Source organism: Natrix helvetica (genome assembly GCF_964273705.1).
Source record: "Natrix helvetica genome assembly, chromosome: 3".
NCBI classification, from domain to species: Eukaryota; Metazoa; Chordata; class Lepidosauria; order Squamata; family Natricidae; genus Natrix; species Natrix helvetica.
In genome coordinates this window covers 51,920,463-51,940,719 of record NC_138549.1, presented here as the reverse complement: position 1 = coordinate 51,940,719, position 20,257 = coordinate 51,920,463, and the positions used below count along the sequence as shown (strand labels likewise).

The 20,257-nt window shown below is 44.6% G+C and overlaps 1 protein-coding gene across 3 annotated transcripts in view; it reads left to right on the top strand.

The window, feature by feature from the left end:
• The window catches only part of ACOT9 (acyl-CoA thioesterase 9), an 83,508-nt gene that overhangs the window by 60,012 nt on the left and 3,239 nt on the right, over positions 1 to 20,257 (top strand). For all 3 annotated transcript variants that reach the window (XM_081946254.1, XM_081946252.1, XM_081946253.1), the window contains exons 10-14: positions 11,698 to 11,765; positions 11,995 to 12,106; positions 12,899 to 12,989; positions 14,579 to 14,664; positions 19,052 to 19,139. In XM_081946254.1, coding sequence (XP_081802380.1) covers positions 11,698 to 11,765; positions 11,995 to 12,106; positions 12,899 to 12,989; positions 14,579 to 14,664; positions 19,052 to 19,139 — 445 coding nt within the window. The remainder of the gene's footprint in view (positions 1 to 11,697; positions 11,766 to 11,994; positions 12,107 to 12,898; positions 12,990 to 14,578; positions 14,665 to 19,051; positions 19,140 to 20,257) is intronic.

Sequence of the window (20,257 nt, the reverse complement as noted above, 5' to 3'; positions counted from 1 at the left end):
GGGAAGGGGGGGGGTTGTTTATTTATTTATTTATTTATTTTATCAGACTTATTAGTCGCCCCCTCTCCCCACAGGGACTCGGGGCGACGTACACAAGCAACGGTCTACGGACTACAAAGAAGGAGGTAAAAATAAATAAATACAATAATCAGAGAAGTTAAAACCCCAATAAGAATAGTTTAAAAGCTAACATTGACAATTAAAATTAACCAAGGGGTGGAACAGTTGTCGAGATTATGCCAGGCCGGCTAGCCGAAACAGGTGGGTCTTCAGTTTACTGCGGAAGGAGCGGAGATCGGTTGTTGTCCTGATGTCTGGGGGGAGGTCGTTCCAAAGGGTGGGACCCGCCACAGAGAAGGACCTACTCCTGGGCACCGCCCTCTGACAGTCTCTAGAGGACGGCACCCGGAGAAGGCCCTCTCTGTGTGAGCGAATGGGCCACAGGGATGTATGGGGCAGGACACGATCCCGCAGATAACTAGGCCCTATGCCATGGAGCGCTTTAAAGATGGTGACTAACACCTTGAAGCGCACCCGGTAGGCCACAGGAAGCCAGTGCAGCTCGCGCAGGAGAGGTGTTATATGGGAGAACCTCGATCTCCCCATGATTACCCGCGCGGCTGCATTCTGGACCAACTGCAGTCTCCGGGTGCACCTCAAGGGGAGCCCCATGTAGAGAGCATTACAGTAGTCCAGACGAGACGTCACCAGCGCGTGAGTGACTGTGCGCAGGGCCCCCCGGTCCAAAAGGGGATGCAATTGGCGCACCAGGCGAACCTGGTGGAACGTCCCCCTCACCACGGCTGCCACATGATCTTCTATAGTCAGCCGGGCATCAAGGAGGACGCCCAAATTGCGTGCCCGTTCCACCGGGGCTAATTGTTCATCCCCGATGGCCAGCGATGGAATGTGCTGGTTGTATCGGGGAGCCGGAAGCCACAGCCACTCTGTCTTGGAGGGGTTGAGCCTGAGCCTGTTGTCACCCATCCAGACCCGCACGGCTTCCAGACATCGGGACATCCCTTCGACGGCCTCGTTGGGGTGGTTTGGGGTGGAAATGTACAGCTGGGTATCATCAGCGTACAGGTGGTATCCCACCCCAAAACCACGGATGATCTCGCCCAGCGGTTTCATATATGTGTTGAACAGGAGAGGTGAGAGTAAGGGGCCTCGGGGTCGACCTCTGCTCCCCTGCCTACACACATTGCGTCTGGCCAGAGAGGTAGGAGCGGAACCACCGCAATACGGTGCCTCCGATCCCCAACCCCTCCAGACGGCGCAATAGGATACCATGGTCGATGGTATTGAAAGCCGCCGAGAGATCTAATAGGACAAGGATGGAGGAACAACCCCCATCCTTTGCCCTCCAGAGATCATCGACCAACGCGACCAAGGCTGTCTCAGTGCTGTGCCCGGGTCGGAAGCCGGACTGGCGTGGGTCTAGATAATCGGATTCGTCTAGGTGACGTGGGAACTGTTGAGCCACCACACTCTCAACAACCTTCGCTAGAAAAGGAAGGTTGGAGACAGGACGATAATTTGCTAGCTCCTCTGGGTCCAGGGAAGGCTTCTTGAGCAGGGGTCTCACCACCGCCTCTTTCAAGGCGGTTGGTAAAAGGCCCTCACCCAGCGAGGCGTTCACCAGCCCCAGTAGCCAGCCTCGTGTACCCTCCCAGGAAGCCAGTACCAACCAGGAGGGACACAGGTCCAATAAACATGTGGTGGCTCGCAGTCGCCCGCGCAACCTGTCCAAATCTTCGGTGACAACAGGGTCAAACTCCTCCCAGCGTGGAATCTCAAGACTAGCCTCGGACGCCCCCTCTGGAACACTGGGGTGGGTCCACTCCCTCCGGATCCGATCAATTTTATCCTGCAGGTATTCCCCAAACTCCTCTGCCCTGCCCTGCAACGGGGGATCCCGCTGTCCCTGCGACAGCATGGAGCGGGTCACCCGAAACAAGGCGGCAGGGCGGTACTCTGCGGATGCTATAAGGGTGGCACAATACTGACGCTTGGCCACCCTTATTGCCACAAGGTAGGTCCTTAAGTAGGCTCTTACCTGTGTTCGATCGGATTCGGAGCGGGAGGATCTCCACTTGCTCTCTAGGCGTCTCCTATGGCGTTTCATCGCCCTTAGCTCCCCATTAAACCAGGGGGCCCGGGTCGATCGTTGCCATCGGAGAGGCCGCAAAGGCGCAACCCGGTCCAAGGCTCCGGCGGCCGCACTATTCCACGCGGCCACCAGGTCCTCTGCCCGGGAGCGGGACAGGTCTGCAGGAGGTGGCCCAAGCTCCGCCTGGAACCATCAGACGCCTGGGGCGGAACCATCTGGGACAATCTGGTTCCGCCTCCCCGCGGCGGGGAGTAGCGCCAGGGAAGTCCAGTTGGAGAAGTGAGTGATCTGACCATGACAGGGGCGTGATGACTAAATTCCCTATACCCAGATCACTCGTCCACTGGTCGGAGACAAACACAAGATCCAGTATGTGGCCTCTTTCGTGTGTGGGGTCCCGAACTACTTGAGTCAGATCCATGGCTGTCATGGAAGCCATGAATTCCCGGGCTACCTCGGATGCCTCTCCCGTCGACGGCAGGTTGAAGTCCCCCATCACTAGTAGCTTGGGGGTCTCAACCGCCATCTCCGCGATCAGCTCGAGGAGTCCGGGCAGGGCCGTTGATGTATGGCGGGGAGCCAGGTATACTATCAACAGACCCAACTGTCTCCCTGGGCCCCATTTCACGCCCAGAGACTCACAACCGGATGTCTGCGACACAGTGAATTCTCTTGGAGTCAAATCTTCCCAGATGATTATCGCTACCCCACTGCCCCTACCCTGGGCCCGTGGCTGATGGAACCTGGAGGGCACATTTCACCGAGGGGCAACCCCCCCCTCCGGGCCCAACCAGGTTTCCGTTATTCCTGCGAGGTCCGGCTCCCCCTCTGAGATCAAGTCCCTGATGAGGGGGGCCTTATTAACCACGGACCTCGCATTACATAACATCAGCCTAAGGCCCAGGCTCTGCCGATCCTGTCCACCTAGACTGCGGGGGTTGGTACAAGCGACCGGGCGTGTCCAACAGCCCCGGTCTCCCAACCAACTATGTGTTCTTCTGGTGTCCTCACGCCCGCCCCTCCCTACGACCGTCGTTATCGGATTCCCCCCCATAGGAATGCTGTAACCTTTCACCTCCCCCACTCCGCTCCCCTCCATCCTGATCCCACCTGTTGACCTGGCTATATCCATACCCCCAGGTTGAGTAACCCTCCCCCCCTCCCTGGAACCCCTTAAAAAATTTAAAAAACATTTTACTAAAAAACCCCTGATCCCCCGCTTCCTCCACCTCTCTGGGTCAATAAACCCTTCATCGAGGTGTGCCCTCACCAGGGCGGGGGGGCATACCTGTAACAGGGGGGACCCTCGCAGTTGTAAAATATCAGCCCTTGAGTAGATTATGATGATGATAACTATGGCTATGGCAGGTCCAGGATGTAAATACATGTGAAAAGGCCAAGATGTAAATGGATAAATAAAAGGAGAGAGGAAGCCTACAACGCCGAACCATGATAGTCAATAGACCTCCATCGAGGCCCAGAGGCAGTTCTTAGAGTTCTTAAAGTGCTTAAATCGGAAATAGTCCTCCATCGAGGCCCAGAGGCAGTTCTTAAAGTTCTTAAAGTGCTTAAAGAGGCAGTTCTTAAAGTTCTTAAAGTTCTTAAAATTCTTAAAGTGCTTAAATCGGAAATCCGCAGGGGAGGGGCGGGGGGGATAGGCGAAGTGCCAAGGCCAGTTTCATGGCTTGTTGATCTTCTGGGGTCGCCCAAAGCCTCCGGCGGCCCCCCCTTGCTTGCTTCTTAAATCCCCACAGCTCCTCTCCAGCCCCTCGGCCTCCTGAATAGGCAGCTCACCGCGGTTAGAGAGATGGAAGGAAATATGGCACCCGATGTTTCAATGCCATCTCCGCCGGTGCCGCCATCATCGCCGTCGCCGGCTGGGCCCACACACCGCCCCCGAACAGTTTGTTCTCCTCCTCACCGACTCGCTCCCTCATGGAAACGCTCCTCCGCTCTTCCGTTCCTCTGTTTCTCAGCTGTCTCGCCATCCTGGCAGCCATGCAAGTCACATTTCCGGTTTTTCCGCTGCCGTGGCTCAGCCTCAGCGTTCTCGCAATCCTCCATCTCCTGTCCATCTGGCTGTCTGATTTTCCCGGGTCTCAGCTATCCCCCCCGGGTCACAGTTGGCTCTCAAAGACGGCCAGGTTTACCACTGACCCCCTCACGGTCCCCAAAATGACCGGTGGGGACCGAAAGCGCCCGCTATCCCTGCCAGGGAGCCCCATCATTACGGAGCTCTAGGAAGGTCCCTCCATTGCCCCGGAAGCTCCTCCTCCTTTTCACCTAGGGACAGGGAGGAGGGAGCAATATCGCAAAGGCTCAGGTCACAAAAATAAATATATTTGAAATATTATTGCAATTGTTTTTTTTAAAAAAACAGAAATTTTTATTAGTTTTACAAAAAGTTTCAGGAAAGGGGATAATGGATAAAGTTACAAATTTTGACAGCTACATTATGCAGGAAATGGCACTCCCCCCAATTCTCATAACTTTCACTTATTAATACATTAGATAATTACTACTTAGCAGTATTTTGACAGAATATTTTTACCTTATGTCTTCAAGTAATTTCAATCTATTTTATATCAAACAGAAAAAAATTCCCTGTATTAGCAATTGCATTATTTTTCTAATTCACTTTTGTGATCTAAGTTTTCTCAGTGTTGCCTCTTCTCCCCCCACCAGCAGGGCTCCGGCACCTCCCGTGTCTTGTGTATCCCGTGTGGTATCATCAGTTTTGTCTAGGAGCACTTTGTTTTTTTCCATGACGGCCTCTGCCTCCATAGTTGTATTAATTCTAACTCTAGTGTCCTCCCAGAATATCAGCATACCTTCTGGCAGAAGCCACCGAAACCAAACCCCTTTCTGGTATAGTTTCTTCGCTAAAAGCGAATATTTTTTTCTTTTATCTCTGACTTTCTTTGAGATTTGTTTCAGGATGATTATCTCTCTATCCTTGTATTTTAACACTTGCCCCCTTTGTGCACTCAGAATCTCATCTCTTGTAGTCTTTCTAAGAAATTTAATGTGAACCTCCCTTGGAACATTGTGTGTTCTAGCATGAATTGACTCTATAGACCAGGTCAATATCCCATCCCAACTGTTATCTGTCTTTTTTAATATATTCAGCCAATAGCTTTGTCATAATTTCCCTCAAATCTTCATCATCAGCCTCAATTACATTTTGAAATCTAAGGAAAAAAGACATCCTTTCAAACTCCATTTTTATCTGATGGTTCTCAAGTTCTTGGTTTCCTCTCTGGACCCCCCTCACCTCCCCCCTCATCTCGGCCGTCCCCTCCTCCAAAACTTCCAGTCTTTGCGTATTTTGAGCCGTTCGGTTTTGGTTTTCTCTGAGCTGTTCGTTCATTTCTTTCAGTTGATTCTTCACCTCCTCCTACCCCTTTAAGATCTTTTGGAGCATCTGTTGGGTTAAATCCTCCTCCGGGGCCTTGGGCTGTAACAGAGATGTTAATGTCTGTTGCCCGCTGGGGCTGGACGTTGAGGATGTTGGGGCAGAACCAGCAATGCCTGGTTTCCCAGGTGGTGGTCTTTTCGGTGCCATTTTGGTAAAGAGAGCTCAGAGATGTCTGTGTCAATGCAGTGAAAAGGCAACTGTAAAAGTGGATAGCCAAGAGAGATCACGAGGCAGGCAGTCCAGGCAAATAAAGACCTTTTCTATAGTTCAAATCCAGACAATAAAATCCATTGTTCCAAGTCCAGAATATAGTATATCAAGAAATATCTCTGAGTGTCACGGAGACAAAAACAAAATGCCAGCATTTTCCATGGGTGGAGTCAAATTTCAGAGTGCATGAAGACAGCGGAAGTGTGCCATCTTGCCTTGCCAGCACCGGGATCAGAAGGCAACAAACCAAAAGTTTTCAAAGTTTTCAAAAAAGTCAGATCATCACCTTATTTTCACAATTGCAGCAGAGTATTCATCTGCTGCTTGCTGAGAGTGTGATTTCATTCCAGAGCTCTCCCCCCTCCTCCTCATCCGGGGGTAGAGAGCAGTTCAAAGCCGCTTATCCAAGGGGGGGGGGGGAAATCCACCTCCCTCCAGTCACAGTTCCCAAGAACAGATTGAACGCTTTAAAAAGCTGGCAATCCTTTTTTTTTAACACTCAGAAAAGGGAACGGGGAGAATTTCCACCTCACCACATTGCAGCTGCAGCCTTCCAATTGCCGAATTCGCCCAGCTGTCTCGACGCAAAAGCGCACAGGAGCGTAGGAGCTCCTTGCGCCTCCCCTTTAGCCTCCTGGTGCCTAGGGCAATGCAGGGAGCCCCCCGCGGCCGCCGCTGACGCAGAGGACCCCCAGCTAGCCGCCTCCTCGGCAGGGGCCCCTACAAGGCTCCCTGTGCCCCCACGATCAGGGGGGAGCCCACCAAGAGCGCGCGGGGCAAGCAAAACATGCCAGTCGCTCTCCACAACCGGAACCGGAAGCCGAAATATTATTACAATTGTTGATATTCTAGAAAGTGATAAAGAAAGAGAGGATTGAACACATGGCTGATAATAATGCAAGAAGTCTGTATATGCTTATCCTTTACATGTTATTTTTAAAATTGCAGAAGTGTGAGAATTGGGGGGATTTCTACTACTAACATGGGAGCCACCAAAAATTTTCTGTGTACCCTATTACCCTTTTCCCATAAATGTTGTAAAACCAATAAAAAATTTTTTTTTAAAAAAAAAGAAAGGCACCTGTCAGCGTTCTAAATACCATGCATGAAATCAATCAGAGACCAAGGCAGAATCATCCTTAAAGATCCAATTTAATCCTACAGGCAAGTTAGCATGTCTATGGAATTCCAACTCTAATGTTCTTCCTGGAATTCCACCCAGTTTAACGTTCATGATATATCCCCACACCCCATAATCCATCACATGTTCCAATCATCATCTTCCACGCTGGCATTTACACCCCTCTGCTTCCGGTCAGGTTCGAGGTGCGGAGACAAAAGATGACCTTGAGCTTCTAGAATGAATGACAACAAAACATTCCACAATCCTATTCCTTTCTATTCCCCCCCTCCCAACTACTACACTAATGAAACAGCATAGGAAATTATAAGAAAGTGTGGCAGGCCAAAGATCCTAAAAAGAACATAACTACAGGCCTGACAGGCGGCCTCTCCTCAGAAGAAAAATGTTTCCTGAAGAGAATAACATAAAAGTTAACATAACAAAAATTTGCCACCTCTCCTCCCCCAATGGGACCCTTTGACTTATTGGGAAACTTCTCATGGAATTGCTTTACTAACTTCTCCACTTTTAGGTTTCCACTGTTCACCCAAGTAGCTTCAGACCAAGGGTAACCCTTCCAGTGCACTATGTACTGTAAGCGACCGCTATTCAGCCTGAAATCTACGATTTTTTTCCACCTCAGATTGTGTTTCCCTTTCTATCACTACAGGAGGAGATTGAGTTTGGGTGGATGCTCTTATGTTACTGGTTTCAACAAGTTACAATGAAATTCTGGGTCAATTTTCCCTAGACTTCTGGGTAGACTGAGTTGAACTGTAACTGGGTTAACTATCTTCACTATTGGGAATGGACCTAGAAATTTTGCACCCAATTCCTTACTAGGCATTCCTAATCTTATGTATTTGGTAGATACAAAAACTTTGTCCCCCACACGGTAGGGAGTTTGGAGCGAGCGATGTTGATCAGCTTGCTTCTTGTAGGCTTCTGCCGCAACTGCTAGAGCCTTCTTCGTATTCTCCCATCCGTTCTTTAGCATGCCCATCCATTCATTCAAAGACATGGAGGAAGGAGGTTCTCTAGGCAACTCAGGCATGGCAACAAATTCCATGCCACTGGTAATCTGGAAACCCGCTAATCCTGTGCTGTTGTGGACCACATCGTTGTATGCCACTACGGCGAAGGGTAGCAAGTCCGACCAGTTGTCTTGTTGATAGTCCACAAAACACTGGATGTATTGTTCCACCACCGCATTGGCTCCCTCTGCTGCGCAGTTCATGCTAGGATGAACCTCTGAGCTCAGTTCTTGTGTGGACCCAATGGATCTCAGGACCCCTCTCCAGAACTTGGCTGTGAACTGGACTCCGCGGTCTAAAATGATCCTCTTGGGTACTCCGTGCAGGCGATAAATGTGGTTCACGAACATTTTCGCTAATTTCTTTGCAGATGGCAATCCTGAGCAAGCAATGAAGTGTGCCTGCTTAGAAACCAAATCAATAACTGCCCAAATTTCTCTGTTCCCACTGCTTTCTGGAAGTTCCACGATGAAGTCCATTGCGACCTCTTCCCATCGTCGGATAGGGCTTTCTGCTGCAGGTTCTGGGCTCTTGGATTCAATCATCCCTGGTTGGCCCTTTTTCTCCTCTGAGGCCTCCCACTTGGTAGGACTCTCTGTCACCTTAAGTTGGGGATTCTCTTCCAGAGGTCGTTTGGGCTTTTCCCCCTCCGAGGCCTCCCCCTTGGTTGGACTCTTTGTCACCTTAAGTTGGGGATCCTCCTCCGGAGAATGTTTGTCCTTTTCCTCATCCGAGGCCTCCCCCTTGGTAGGACACTTCGTCACCTTAAGTTGGCGATCCTCTTCCAGAGGTTGTTGGCCCAGATGACTCTTCTGTGGTGGCATCTGGGGCCCTCTCTTTACCACCGTGGCAATTGGTACACATGTTTGTTCTTCGGCAACTCCCTCTACCGAGGCCTCCCCCTTGGTAGACTTTCCATGGTGGATATTGCTTCTCTGTAGGAAGGTGGGGTAAGAACCTTTTGGGGCAATGCAGGTGCACATTTTCCTGCCATACATCCTGCAGGCCTCTGGTAATCCCTTCTTCCCCTTTGGAGATTGCTTCTCTGTAGGAGGTGCGGTAAGAACCTTTTGGGGCATTGCAGGGGAGATTGGAACCGGTGGGGAGGTCAATCCCTTGGTTGGCCACTGTCCAGTTTTCTGCCATGGTGCCATCTGCTGAGGGAGGGCAGGTGCCCACTGGCATTCCTCCCATCCATGACCTGGGGTTAAGATACATCCCAGGGTTGCCTGCTTCACAGGTTTCAGTTCAATCAATGATGGCTGGCTAGGGGGTTTTATGTGCCAAGGACCCTCCTGCTGGCTTGGAGGAGTTATGGGCCAAGTAGGTGCCCTCTGCTGGCTTGGAGCATTTTCCCATGTTGATGGCAAAGGAGGTGCCCAGTGGCATCTTATCCATCCATACTCTGGGAAGAAAACTCAATCTGGTGGTGCTTCATTCACTGGTTGCAGCCCAATTTGTGGCTGGCAAGTGAAAGATGCTGGCCAAATCCCTTCTTGCTGTCTGGGATGATATTCCCATTTTGATAGGGAATCTGTCTCCCACCCAGTTGCAGGGTAATAAGTCATTTCATTTATTGCTGTCTGGAAGGAGTCAAAATCTCCAATCCAGGTTTTTTTCCAAGCCTTGCTTCCAAACTGGGGGGAAGGAGGGGGAGCATGCACTTAGTTGTCCGAAATGGTCCGGGAAGTCCATCAGAGATGATTGCGTGGAGATGGCTTGTATCTCCATTCCTTTCATCTTCTAACCGGGTGTAGAAAAGTCTTTTCCAGCCCCCTCCATCCTCTTGCCAGATGCAATAAATCTTGAAGCAGATTCCTTTGCCTTTGAAATATACAGAGAAGCGTTTTTTCAGCTTCTTATCTCCAAAGGCTTTCTCATAATTCTTTGCTATTTTACGCTGTCCTGGTCAGCGTTGGGAATTCAGCCCTCCCCATCACCTGCGAGGGGGCTGTGTGCTAGTGATTTTTTTTAAAGAGAGAGTTGGAATAATGTCAGTGTTCTAAATACCATGCATGAAATCAATCAGAGACCAAGGCAGAATCATCCTTAAAGTTCCAATTTAATCATACAGGCAAGTTAGCACGTCTATGGAATTCCAACTCTAATGTTCTTCCTGGAATTCCACCCAGTTTAACGTTCATGATATATCCCCACACCCCATAATCCATCACATGTTCCAATCATCATCTTCCACGCTGGCATCTACACCCCTCTGCTTCCGGTCGGGTGTTGAGGTGCGGAGACAAAAGATGACCTTGAGCTTCTAGAAAGAATGACAACAAAACATTCCACAATCCTACTCCTTTCTATTCCCCCCTCCCAACTACTACACTAATGAAACAGCATAGGAAATTATAAGAAAGTGTGGCAGGCCAAAGATCCTAAAAAGAACATAACTACAGGCCTGACAGCACCTCTGCTTGGCATTGCCGCATACCTCCAGCTGCAATCAATAAAAGCAGTTTTGGCTCTCTGTGAAGTTCCCAGAAGACAACCTAATTAATTTACAAGCATTGAGACAAAGTTCAAAAGAAATCCAATCATTTATTAGGATCGACATTCTGGCGTGAACTCCTGTGGAGCCAAAACTGCTTTTGCTTAATTGCGCTTGAACTTTACCCCTGTATCTCCTCCCTTCTGTCCTGCGTCATAACTCATATTCTCCAACTAGGCTGTAGACATGAGATCCGACTCCGTCCGAAGGCATGCATGGAATTTCCCCCCTCCATGCCAGCCTGATAATAGTCATGGCAACGCTTTAGAAGTTGACATCTCTACTGTTTATTTTGCCATAACTAGAGTTCTCTGAGTAGCATCTGGCCCGTTAAAATAAAACAAAATAATTCAATCAAATCAATTTTTTAAAAAAGTAGAATAGTAGAACAGAGCTAGATATAAGATAAAAATCAGGAGTATCAATATTAATGGCAATAAAAACTACAGTAGAATCTCTGGTCACGAATGCTTCTGACAACAACCAAATCGGGTTCCGACCAAAAAGTTCACAATATTTTTTTCGCTGCTGATTTCCCCTTTCCCCATTTGTTTTGTAAGCACCAAATTTCCAAAATGAGGTTCGGGTCATGACCAAATCGGTTTGTGACCAAAGTTATGGAACGAATTATGGTCATGACCAGAGGTTCTACTGTATAAGGCAGCAATAAAATGAATGGTGCAAAATACCAAATTATGTCAGACTATGTAGCTGTACAGTATTTTACATTGAAGGCAAAAAGGAGTTTTAGAGTGCAAAGGTAATGAATGTAGCTCTTATTTACAATTCCTTTTAACAGCTCGGCCTTATTGTGGATTTTTCAGCTATTGTAGGATCCATAGACATACTTAACCCCAGACAGGTGTTACGTTTTCACTTCCCTGTGTGCTCTGGCCCATGTTTTGCCTTGAAGGAAGATCTCCCTCCCCTGATAGAACAAAACATGAGTCCAGCAGCTTGCTTCTTGATTCAATTTTGTTCTTCAAAGCGCTGATTGTTGCATCCCGGTTGGAAGAATCCTAATCAGGCAGCATTTTCTTCCTAACAGCCTTCAGATCTGAAGTGCTACACTGTCCTAGTGGACTGCATTGTCTTCTTTAGCTCATTGTCTTTTCAAGTTAAATCATTTGTATTGTTGAGTAACAATAAGAAAAAGTGTTGTTTTAAAACACTAAAATAGACATGCAGGTTTCTCTTTGCAAATGAACTTTTACATAAGTAACTATGCTAGGTTGCAGCCAAAAACATTTCATTTCCCTCCTGTAATGCATATTGTTTTGATTTTTTCAAATACATCCTCAGACCAGCATTTATCAATCCATTAATTGCTGAAACCTCAGAGGAGGAAAAAATCTTCAATGAAGGAGAAAGTAAGTACTCTCCTAGCCTGGTTTTTTTTGGAGAAGGTAATGGAGAAATTTTGTTTTGTGGCCATTCCTAAATAATTGGGGGGGAAACATAGGTTCTTTGGGAGTGAAATAGTTTGGTACCTACAGCAGTCTAAAACACACAGATTTCATCAGTTTTGAAAAAAGGGTTGAAATAAAGCTGTTGGAAGCCAATTGTCATTCATTTTACATGTTTCATTCCATTGGTCAGAGAACAAAATCAGGCGGCTTGAATCTAGTAGGACTTCTTTACTGAAGGTTGCTCCTACTGCAGATGAAAGAAATATTATCCACAATATGTTCCTGAATACTCTGGATTCAAGGTAGGGAGTTCATTTATAAACATTTATTACAGTTTTCCAAACTCGATGCATTCCATGTAAACAATATTAGGATTACAATTTGGATGACTCCCAGACAGTGTGGTGCAGCAGATATGCTGCTAGACTGTGATTACGTAGTCAGGTTTAAATTTATTCTGTCATAAGTGCACAGTGTGTAACTTTGATCCAGTCTCTCAGCCTAACGTACTTCACAAGATGATTGTTAAAGAAAAGAATTGGAGGAGGGACAGTTTGAAAGCAGAATATGTTTATAGCATAGTGATGGGAAAGAATAACTAGATGTTCTTGGATTCTCCAACTTCTATATCAAATATGGGGTCTCCAGATATTGTACTGCAGTGCCATTAATCATCTTGCTTAGGTATCACAGAAGACAAGGTAAGATATGTAGGTGAACCTAATTCAGGGGTGGGTTGCTGCCGGCATTACTGGCGGTTTGGTGCAATTTTGCCCGTGTGCACTTGCTTCGCTCGCAAGTGCACCAGTCACACGCTATGCATGGGCGCAGTTCCCTATAAATAGATCTGCACATGCGTGTGGCAGGCCTGGGTTGCTGCTGGTTCCGGTAACCCAGGCTGGCATACATTAGCAGTTCAGCTGAACCGAGCCGAACTGGTAGGAATCCACCTCTGACCTAATTCCCATTCATGGTGATTTCATTCACAGCCTTTGGATGAAGTGGTATCAATGTAGTCTTAGATAAAGGTTGACATTCACAGTATTGGGATATGACAGTGTTCTTAACAATTTTATATGTCCTCCATTTTTTAGGACAGTAAGTTTTCGTAGTCGGGTATTACTACCCAATTCAGTATGGATGCAAGACACAAAATTAAAGGGTTTGGAGATCTGCCATCCACAGGTATTTACTGAACTATACCTGATGTAGACTAATCCTTTTGTTTGACTTTTGCTTCAGACTGGCACATGATGTGGTACTTTCTATAATACAGTAGCTATTTGGCAGTTTGATTTTTTGATAAATATTCATAGCCACAAAGTAATGAAACATCTTCAGAAATTTAACTGCTCTGTACCCTTAATATTTAAAGAAGACTTTGTAGCTATATTACTCAAGAAATGCACACCAAATATATAATGTGAGTATTGCCAGTTTCTGCTTGTAGCTCTGACTGGTAGCAATTTGGAGGGAATTTTCCTTAATTTCAATACACTGCAGCAAAGCCAAACAGTTTTGTAGTTTTATTAATCTATGGTTCTGAGGCGTTCTCTTTTAAAATATAACAAAAATTTTCAAGAAAGTAGACAAGCACTTTTTATAAAACATAATTACATACATTATATGCATCACTTCCTATATTGCAACTTATTTGGAGCAAGCAGTATTGTTAAGCAATAGCTTTTTTGTGTGTGCCTTTAAGCTAGGGTTGATTCTTGGTGCCTGCATGGATAAGACCCTGCCGTTTTCTTAGCAAGGCTTCTTGGAAATAGTTTGCCATTCCCAGGGCTGAGAGTGACTGGCCCAAGGTCACTCAGCTGGCTTCACACCTAAGACAGGACTAGAATTCAATCACCCAGTTTTTAATTGGATGCTTTAAGCATTGGATGCTATAACAAACTGGTTCTTGAGCAATAACTTGTTAGCACAAAAAAAGCACTTGAATCAGACAGTTACTGGGAATCATGCAACGATAGCTCTATGGATCTTATCAGTGATTCTTTTCCCTTCCAGAACATAATTACATACTAATATGCTTCCACATTGGTTTTAGCAGAACTTTCTAGAAATTTGACTAAATAGCTTCTAGCTTGCTATTATATGCTGTGTTTGCTGATTTTGGTGTTCTGCACAGAGTAATGACAAGTATGTAATTCTTCTAGAACAAAAGTAGCATTTCAGTTGATAGATAGAATAAACCTGTATTTATCTCATCTTGTTTTATAATATACAAATGACTAGGTTATTGTGATTCTGTGTTTTCAGATTCTGCACTTTGAATTTTTTAAATAGAATATTCTAATAATATAAATTGCTCTTAATTTTAAAGAGCTGAGGATGTATGCATGCACGTGTACACTGTCAGGATTTTTCTGACAGTGTCTTTTCCAACTGTGTCTTGGGAGTGTGTGTGTGTATGTTAGTCATAATAGCTGTGGTAGAGGGTGTCACTTTTGTTTTTGTTTTTTAAAAACAATATTTACACAAAGAGAATGGGAATTCTGTCAGTCTTCCCTGGGCTTTGTCTGCACCCTGTGAGCAATTGCAGTTTTATACAGTTTGAAAATCCCTTTAATACATAAATTTTAATTATTAAAAGTAAGTGGTCTATTTATTTCTTGCCCCACTCTAACCCCAATGAAGTCATTAAGAAATCTATTTATCATTTTAGGGAATAACCGTATTATAGTACATGGTTTGATAACCCCTATCTTTAGTAATTTGTGTAAATGCTCAAAATTCATTTGTCCTATGGATATTTGTGAATATAGGAGCGTAACATTTTCAACAGAATCTTTGGAGGCTTTCTCATGAGAAAAGCATATGAACTTGGTTGGGCTACTGCCTACAGCTATGGGTAAGTATTAGGCTATGTGTCTCTTCCTCTCACTTGAAATATACCATTGCCAGAATATTAGGGAAGGATGATGTCAATGTCCTCTTATTTAGCATCTGTTCCCAGGCGTTGGGGATCTCTTCTTCCCTTGCTTTGCACAATCTGACCAAGAAGCATAATGCACTTAAAATAAGTGTAAACTAGTTATTAAATACTTTTCTAAGTCACGTCTCACCTTTCCTCATTCTGAAACTGAATTGACTAAAAATATACATTGTTTAAAATGTTACAAGTTGTCCTTGACTTACGACCACAATTGAGCCCAAAATTTCTGTTGTTGTGAGACATTTGTTAAGTGAGTTTTGCACAATTTTATTATCTTTTTTGCCACAGTTGTTAAGTGAATTATTGCAGTTGTTAAGTTAGTAACATAATGTTAAGTGAATCTGGCTTCCCCATTGACTTTGCTTGTTAGAAAATCGCAAAAGGTGATCACATGACCCCCTGGGACATTACAACCATTGAGTCAGTTGCCAAGTGTTGGAATTTTGATCATGTGGCCATGGGGATGCTGCAATGGTTGTAAGTGTGAAAAATGGTTAAACGTCATTTTTTTTCAGTCCTGTTGTAACTGAACGAACACTAAATGAACTGTTGTAAGTCGAGGACTATCTATATAAGCATAAAATAGAAAATGAGGGAGAAGGCTGGTGGAAAGATGCTGGGGAGATTGGGAAGAAGGCCATTGGGCATATCAATGGCAGGTATGGGAAAATGCTGAAGCCATTGGGATAGGTAAGTTGGTGGGAAGATGCTGAAAAGAGGGATGACTAGCAGAAGTAGCAGCTGTGGAAAGATTTTTGGAAGATTGGAACTAGAAAATACCTTGGAGGTCTTCTAAGCCAAGCAGGAGATGGTATACAATTTCAGACAACTTCTGATGGAAAGCTGTTCCACTGGTCCTCATTGTTAGGAATTTTCTCCTTAATTCCAGATTATTTCTCTCCTTGATTAGTTTCCTTCATTTCTTGTCCTGCCCTCTGGTGTTTTGGAAAATCAATTGACCCCCTCCTCCTTATGGCAACCCCAAATACTGGAATACCACTATTATATCCCCCCTCGTCCTTCTTTTCTCTAGACTAGCCAAACCCAAATCCTGCAACCATTCTTCATCTTTTAGTCTCCAGGCCTTTAATCAACTTAGTTGGTCTTTGTACTTTTTCCGAAGTCTCAACATCTTTTTTGTAATGTGGTGATCAAAACTTGATGCAGCATTCCAGGTGTGGCCTTACATAGGCTTTATAAAGCAATATTAATACTTCATGTGATTTTGATCCTATCTGTTTATATAACTAAGGATTGTGTTAGCTTTTTTGGCTGCTGCCACATACTGCTAGCTCATATTTAAGTGATCATCCACTAGGACTCCAAGCCCCTCTCATAGTTACTGTTTTTGAGCAGATGCATAGAAAAATAAATAAATAACACTAATTAAATTAACTTAATTAAGTTCACTGCCATACCTTTTTTTCCATTTTCACAAAAACACTTAATTTTAAGTCACTATGTGATTATACAATTGTAACTGTATTGCCTGATATAATATTTTCACATATTTTAGGTTGGCCCAGTACAGTTAAGACTAATTTATCAATACTAATTGAATCCTGTATCAGATGACAGTGAATAAGGATGTAATTTTAGAATGCAGAAATTGAAATTTTCTTCATCTGTTAACCCCGTGTGGCAGAAATAACTTTGCTGAGATGATAACATCAATTCTTTCTATCTCATTCTGAGTAGGATACAGATAATAATTTATGACCACAATTGAGCCCAACATTTCCATTGCTAAGCAAGACTGTTGTGAATATTGCCCCATTTTCTCGCCACAGTTGTTAAGTGAATCACTGCAGTTGTTAATTTAGTAACATAGTTGTTAAATCAATCTGGATTTCCTACTGACTTTGCATGTCAGAAGGTTGCAAAAGGTGATCACATGACACTAGGACACTGCAACCATCATAAATATATGCCAGTTGCCAAGTGTCCAAATTTTGATCACATGACCATGGAGACGCTGCAATGATCATGTGAAAAACAGACATAAATAACTTTTTTCAATGCTGTTGTAACTTTGAATGGTCACTAAATGAATGGTTGTAACTTGAAAACTACCTGTATTGGGCTCTCACAGCAGTCAATATTACCAATTCAAGATTGTGGCAGCTGTAAGAAAGAATATTTATTTAATAATTAAACAAGCAGCATTGCAATAAAGTGAAGTCAATAGCTATTGATGATGTTACTAGACCAGTGGTCGGCAAGCTGCGGCTCGCGAGCCACATGCGGCTCGCGAGCCACATGCGGCTCTTTACACACTTTAATGTGGTTCTTCTGTGTGCCGGGCGTCCGCTCCCCTCCCTCCTCTCGGGCACTTCAAAACAAGCGCCTCTTTCCCTTTTTTCTTTTCGACCCACAATGATTAGGGAGGATCCTGAAGTTGGGCGGGGACGAGAAGCGAGGAGGCAGAAAAAGAAACGGAGGCTAAGGAGCTTCCCCCCCGCCTCCTCCCAGCAAAAATCTAACCGGGGAGCCAGGCGGGCAGTAGCAAATTAGCTGATCACGCCACGTGGAGGATCCTGAAGTCGGGCGGGGACGAGAAGCGAGGAAGCAGAAAAAGAAACGGAGGCTAAGGAGCTTCCCCCCGCCTCCTCCCAGCAAAAATCTAACTGGGGAGCCGGGCGGGCAGTAGCAAATTAGCCGATCACGCCGCGTGATCAGCTAATTTGCTACTGCCCGCCAGCTCCCTGATAAGATTTTTGCGGGGGGGGGGAGAAGCTCCTTGGCCTCCGTCTCTTTTTCTCCCTCCTCGCTTCCTGGGGCTCCACCAATGGGGGAGCAAGGCCCGCCCAGCGCCAGGCTTTGGGCTAACACAGAGGTCTGCAAAGTTGGCTGTTTTAAGACTGGTGGACTTCAATTCTCAGAATTCTGGGAGTTGAAGTCCACCAGTCTTAAGAGCCAATTTTGCAGATTCCTGGGCTAATATGATTGATGCCCTCGGTGGACTTCAATTCTCAGAATTCTGGGAGTTGAAGTCCACAAGTCTTCAAGCTGTCAGGTTTGAAGACCCTGGGTTTTTTTTTCTAAAGGGTTAGGGGTGCAAGGGTCTTGCAACTTGACAGCTTTAAGACTTGCATGCTTCAATGCCAGAGTTTCTGAGCCAACATGACTGGAGGAGGAATTCTGGGAGTTGAAATCCACAAGTCTTAAAGCTGTCAGGTTTGAAGACCCCTTGGGGTTTTTTTTCCTAAAGGGTTAGGGATGCAAGGATCTTGTAACTTGACAGCTTTAAGACTTGCGTGCTTCAAATGCCAGAGTTTATTGAAACTAAAAACAGTGTACCATCCTATGTATTTTCGGTTTTAAAAATGTGGCTCTCAAAATAAATTTCAATCGTGGTTTTGGCGAGATTTGGCTCAGTTGAAAAAAAAGGTTGCCCACCACTGTACTAGACAGTGTGTAAGGAATAGGTATCACCAGTACAGAGAAATAGAAAGAAAAGGTTGAGAGTTTACTGCTAGCTATAGGGAGCTGCAGTAGAGAAAAGACAGGAGAAAGGATAATTTGCAGATAATTAGTAGATTATGTTGACAGAAAATTTAGTTTGAGTCTATGTTATCTTATAAAGTTGCAAAGATCTTGTGTTTCCTGGAGGCATTATTTTTTAGGTGTACCCTTTAGCACTTGATCAAGTTTCACTTACAAAGGAAATTATTAAGATCATATCTGATATTAACGGTTATGTAGTTTTACATTCAAATGTAGGGATGTATGCTCTTGGCACTGGTGGAAAGGAAAACAAGTGCAGTATAAATCAAATAATTTTTTATTTGAAAATCATGTTATTTTTGAATGGCTGTGGAATTCCACATAATAGTTCACCTTATTCTTAGATAACATATATGAAGGCCAGTTGTTATTTTTACTTGTAGTTACTGTATCTTCTAGTAATAGCTTATGAATGGTAAAATCAGCTCCTTGGATGCTTAAGCTGATTTTAGCTTAGTGAAATAATAAAGTCTTTATACTTGCTAGTGTGTGTATAGTATGCTACAATAAGGAGCTATGAATCTGAGCAATAATCAATATGATTTCTTAAGATTTTTTTACTGGATTGTCATGTACACCTGAGAATATGTAGTCCAATGTGTTTGGAAAATATGCATAATTAAATTTCTATTTTATAAACTAATATTTTATACCATTTATTAAAAAAAATCAGGATCATAATAAGTTTCTAACATAGAATATAATTTAAAATATAAAACAATCCATGTCCATCTTTTAAAAGTATATGTATGTACGTGTAAATATGCATAATTACAGTATTTTTTTCATTCACCAGAAACGCCAGACCTTATGTGGTAGCTGTGGATGATATTATGTTTCAAAAACCAGTTGAAATTGGATCCTTACTATTACTCTCTTCCCAGGTAATAGACTAAATAGATCAAACTAACATTAAGAAGTTGGATAAATACTGATCTTCTTTAAATACGGGAAGTCCTTGACTTAAAATGGAAATTGGGGCTGAAATTTCCATTGCTAAGTGATGTGGTTCTAAAGCATGACTGCTTCGCTAGCAATCTCTGCAATCATGGTTGCTGTTGTTAACTAATCTGCACATGATTGTTAGGTAAGGGAACTTCCTGCTGTCTTCTCATAACCAAAGTCAATGGGGAAGCCAGCAGGAAGTTGCAAATCCCAAGCTGCCTGGCAGGTAAATGACTGGGAGTGTATGTTGAGGAGGGAGCAAAGGAGTGCTCAGAATTATGGGAGTTGGTGTATGAGGGTACAGGGGTGTGCAAATGGCTGGCACAATGCAAGCACAGAGTTGCTGGCAGAGAGTAGAAGGGTGGGGAAGAATCCCCCATTGACTTGCAACCTTACCTGATGTCTTCTCCATTGACTTTCTGTAGAAGCCAATAGAGAAGGTTGCAGGTGGTATTTATGGAGATTCTCCGTCATCCAGGTTGTCCCAAAGGTGCTTTTTCAAGAGGCAACTGGACTTTCTGGTTTTTCTTTGAAAATGTTTCACTAAAAGAACTAAAACACATCAAGGAAGCCCTTAGATTAGAACATGTGGCTATCCTAAGTGGGCCTTCATCAAAAGACCCTACAGGAGCTCCTCTATAAGAGACAACAAAGAGAGCAATAAACAAAGCAACATCATTCCATATGTTGCAGGCATATCAGAACAACTCAGGAGGATCTTCAGTCAGCACAACATACATGCACACTTCAAACCCAAAAATAAACTAAGGCAGAAGCTTGTGTACCCCAAGGATAACACACCCAGATACAAACTGAGCAATGTGGTATATGCAGTGAACCATATGCAGATCTGTACATTGGGGAAACAAGACAACCACTTCATAAACACATGGCACTACATAGAGAACAAACCCATTAAGATTAGATTCAGTAGTCCATCTGCATTTAAAAAACAAAGGCCACTCCTTTGAAGACAGAAAAGTCCACATTTTGGATAGAGAGGAAAGAGGGGTCAAAGAGGCCATCTATGTCAAAATTGAACAGCCCTCTCTCATCA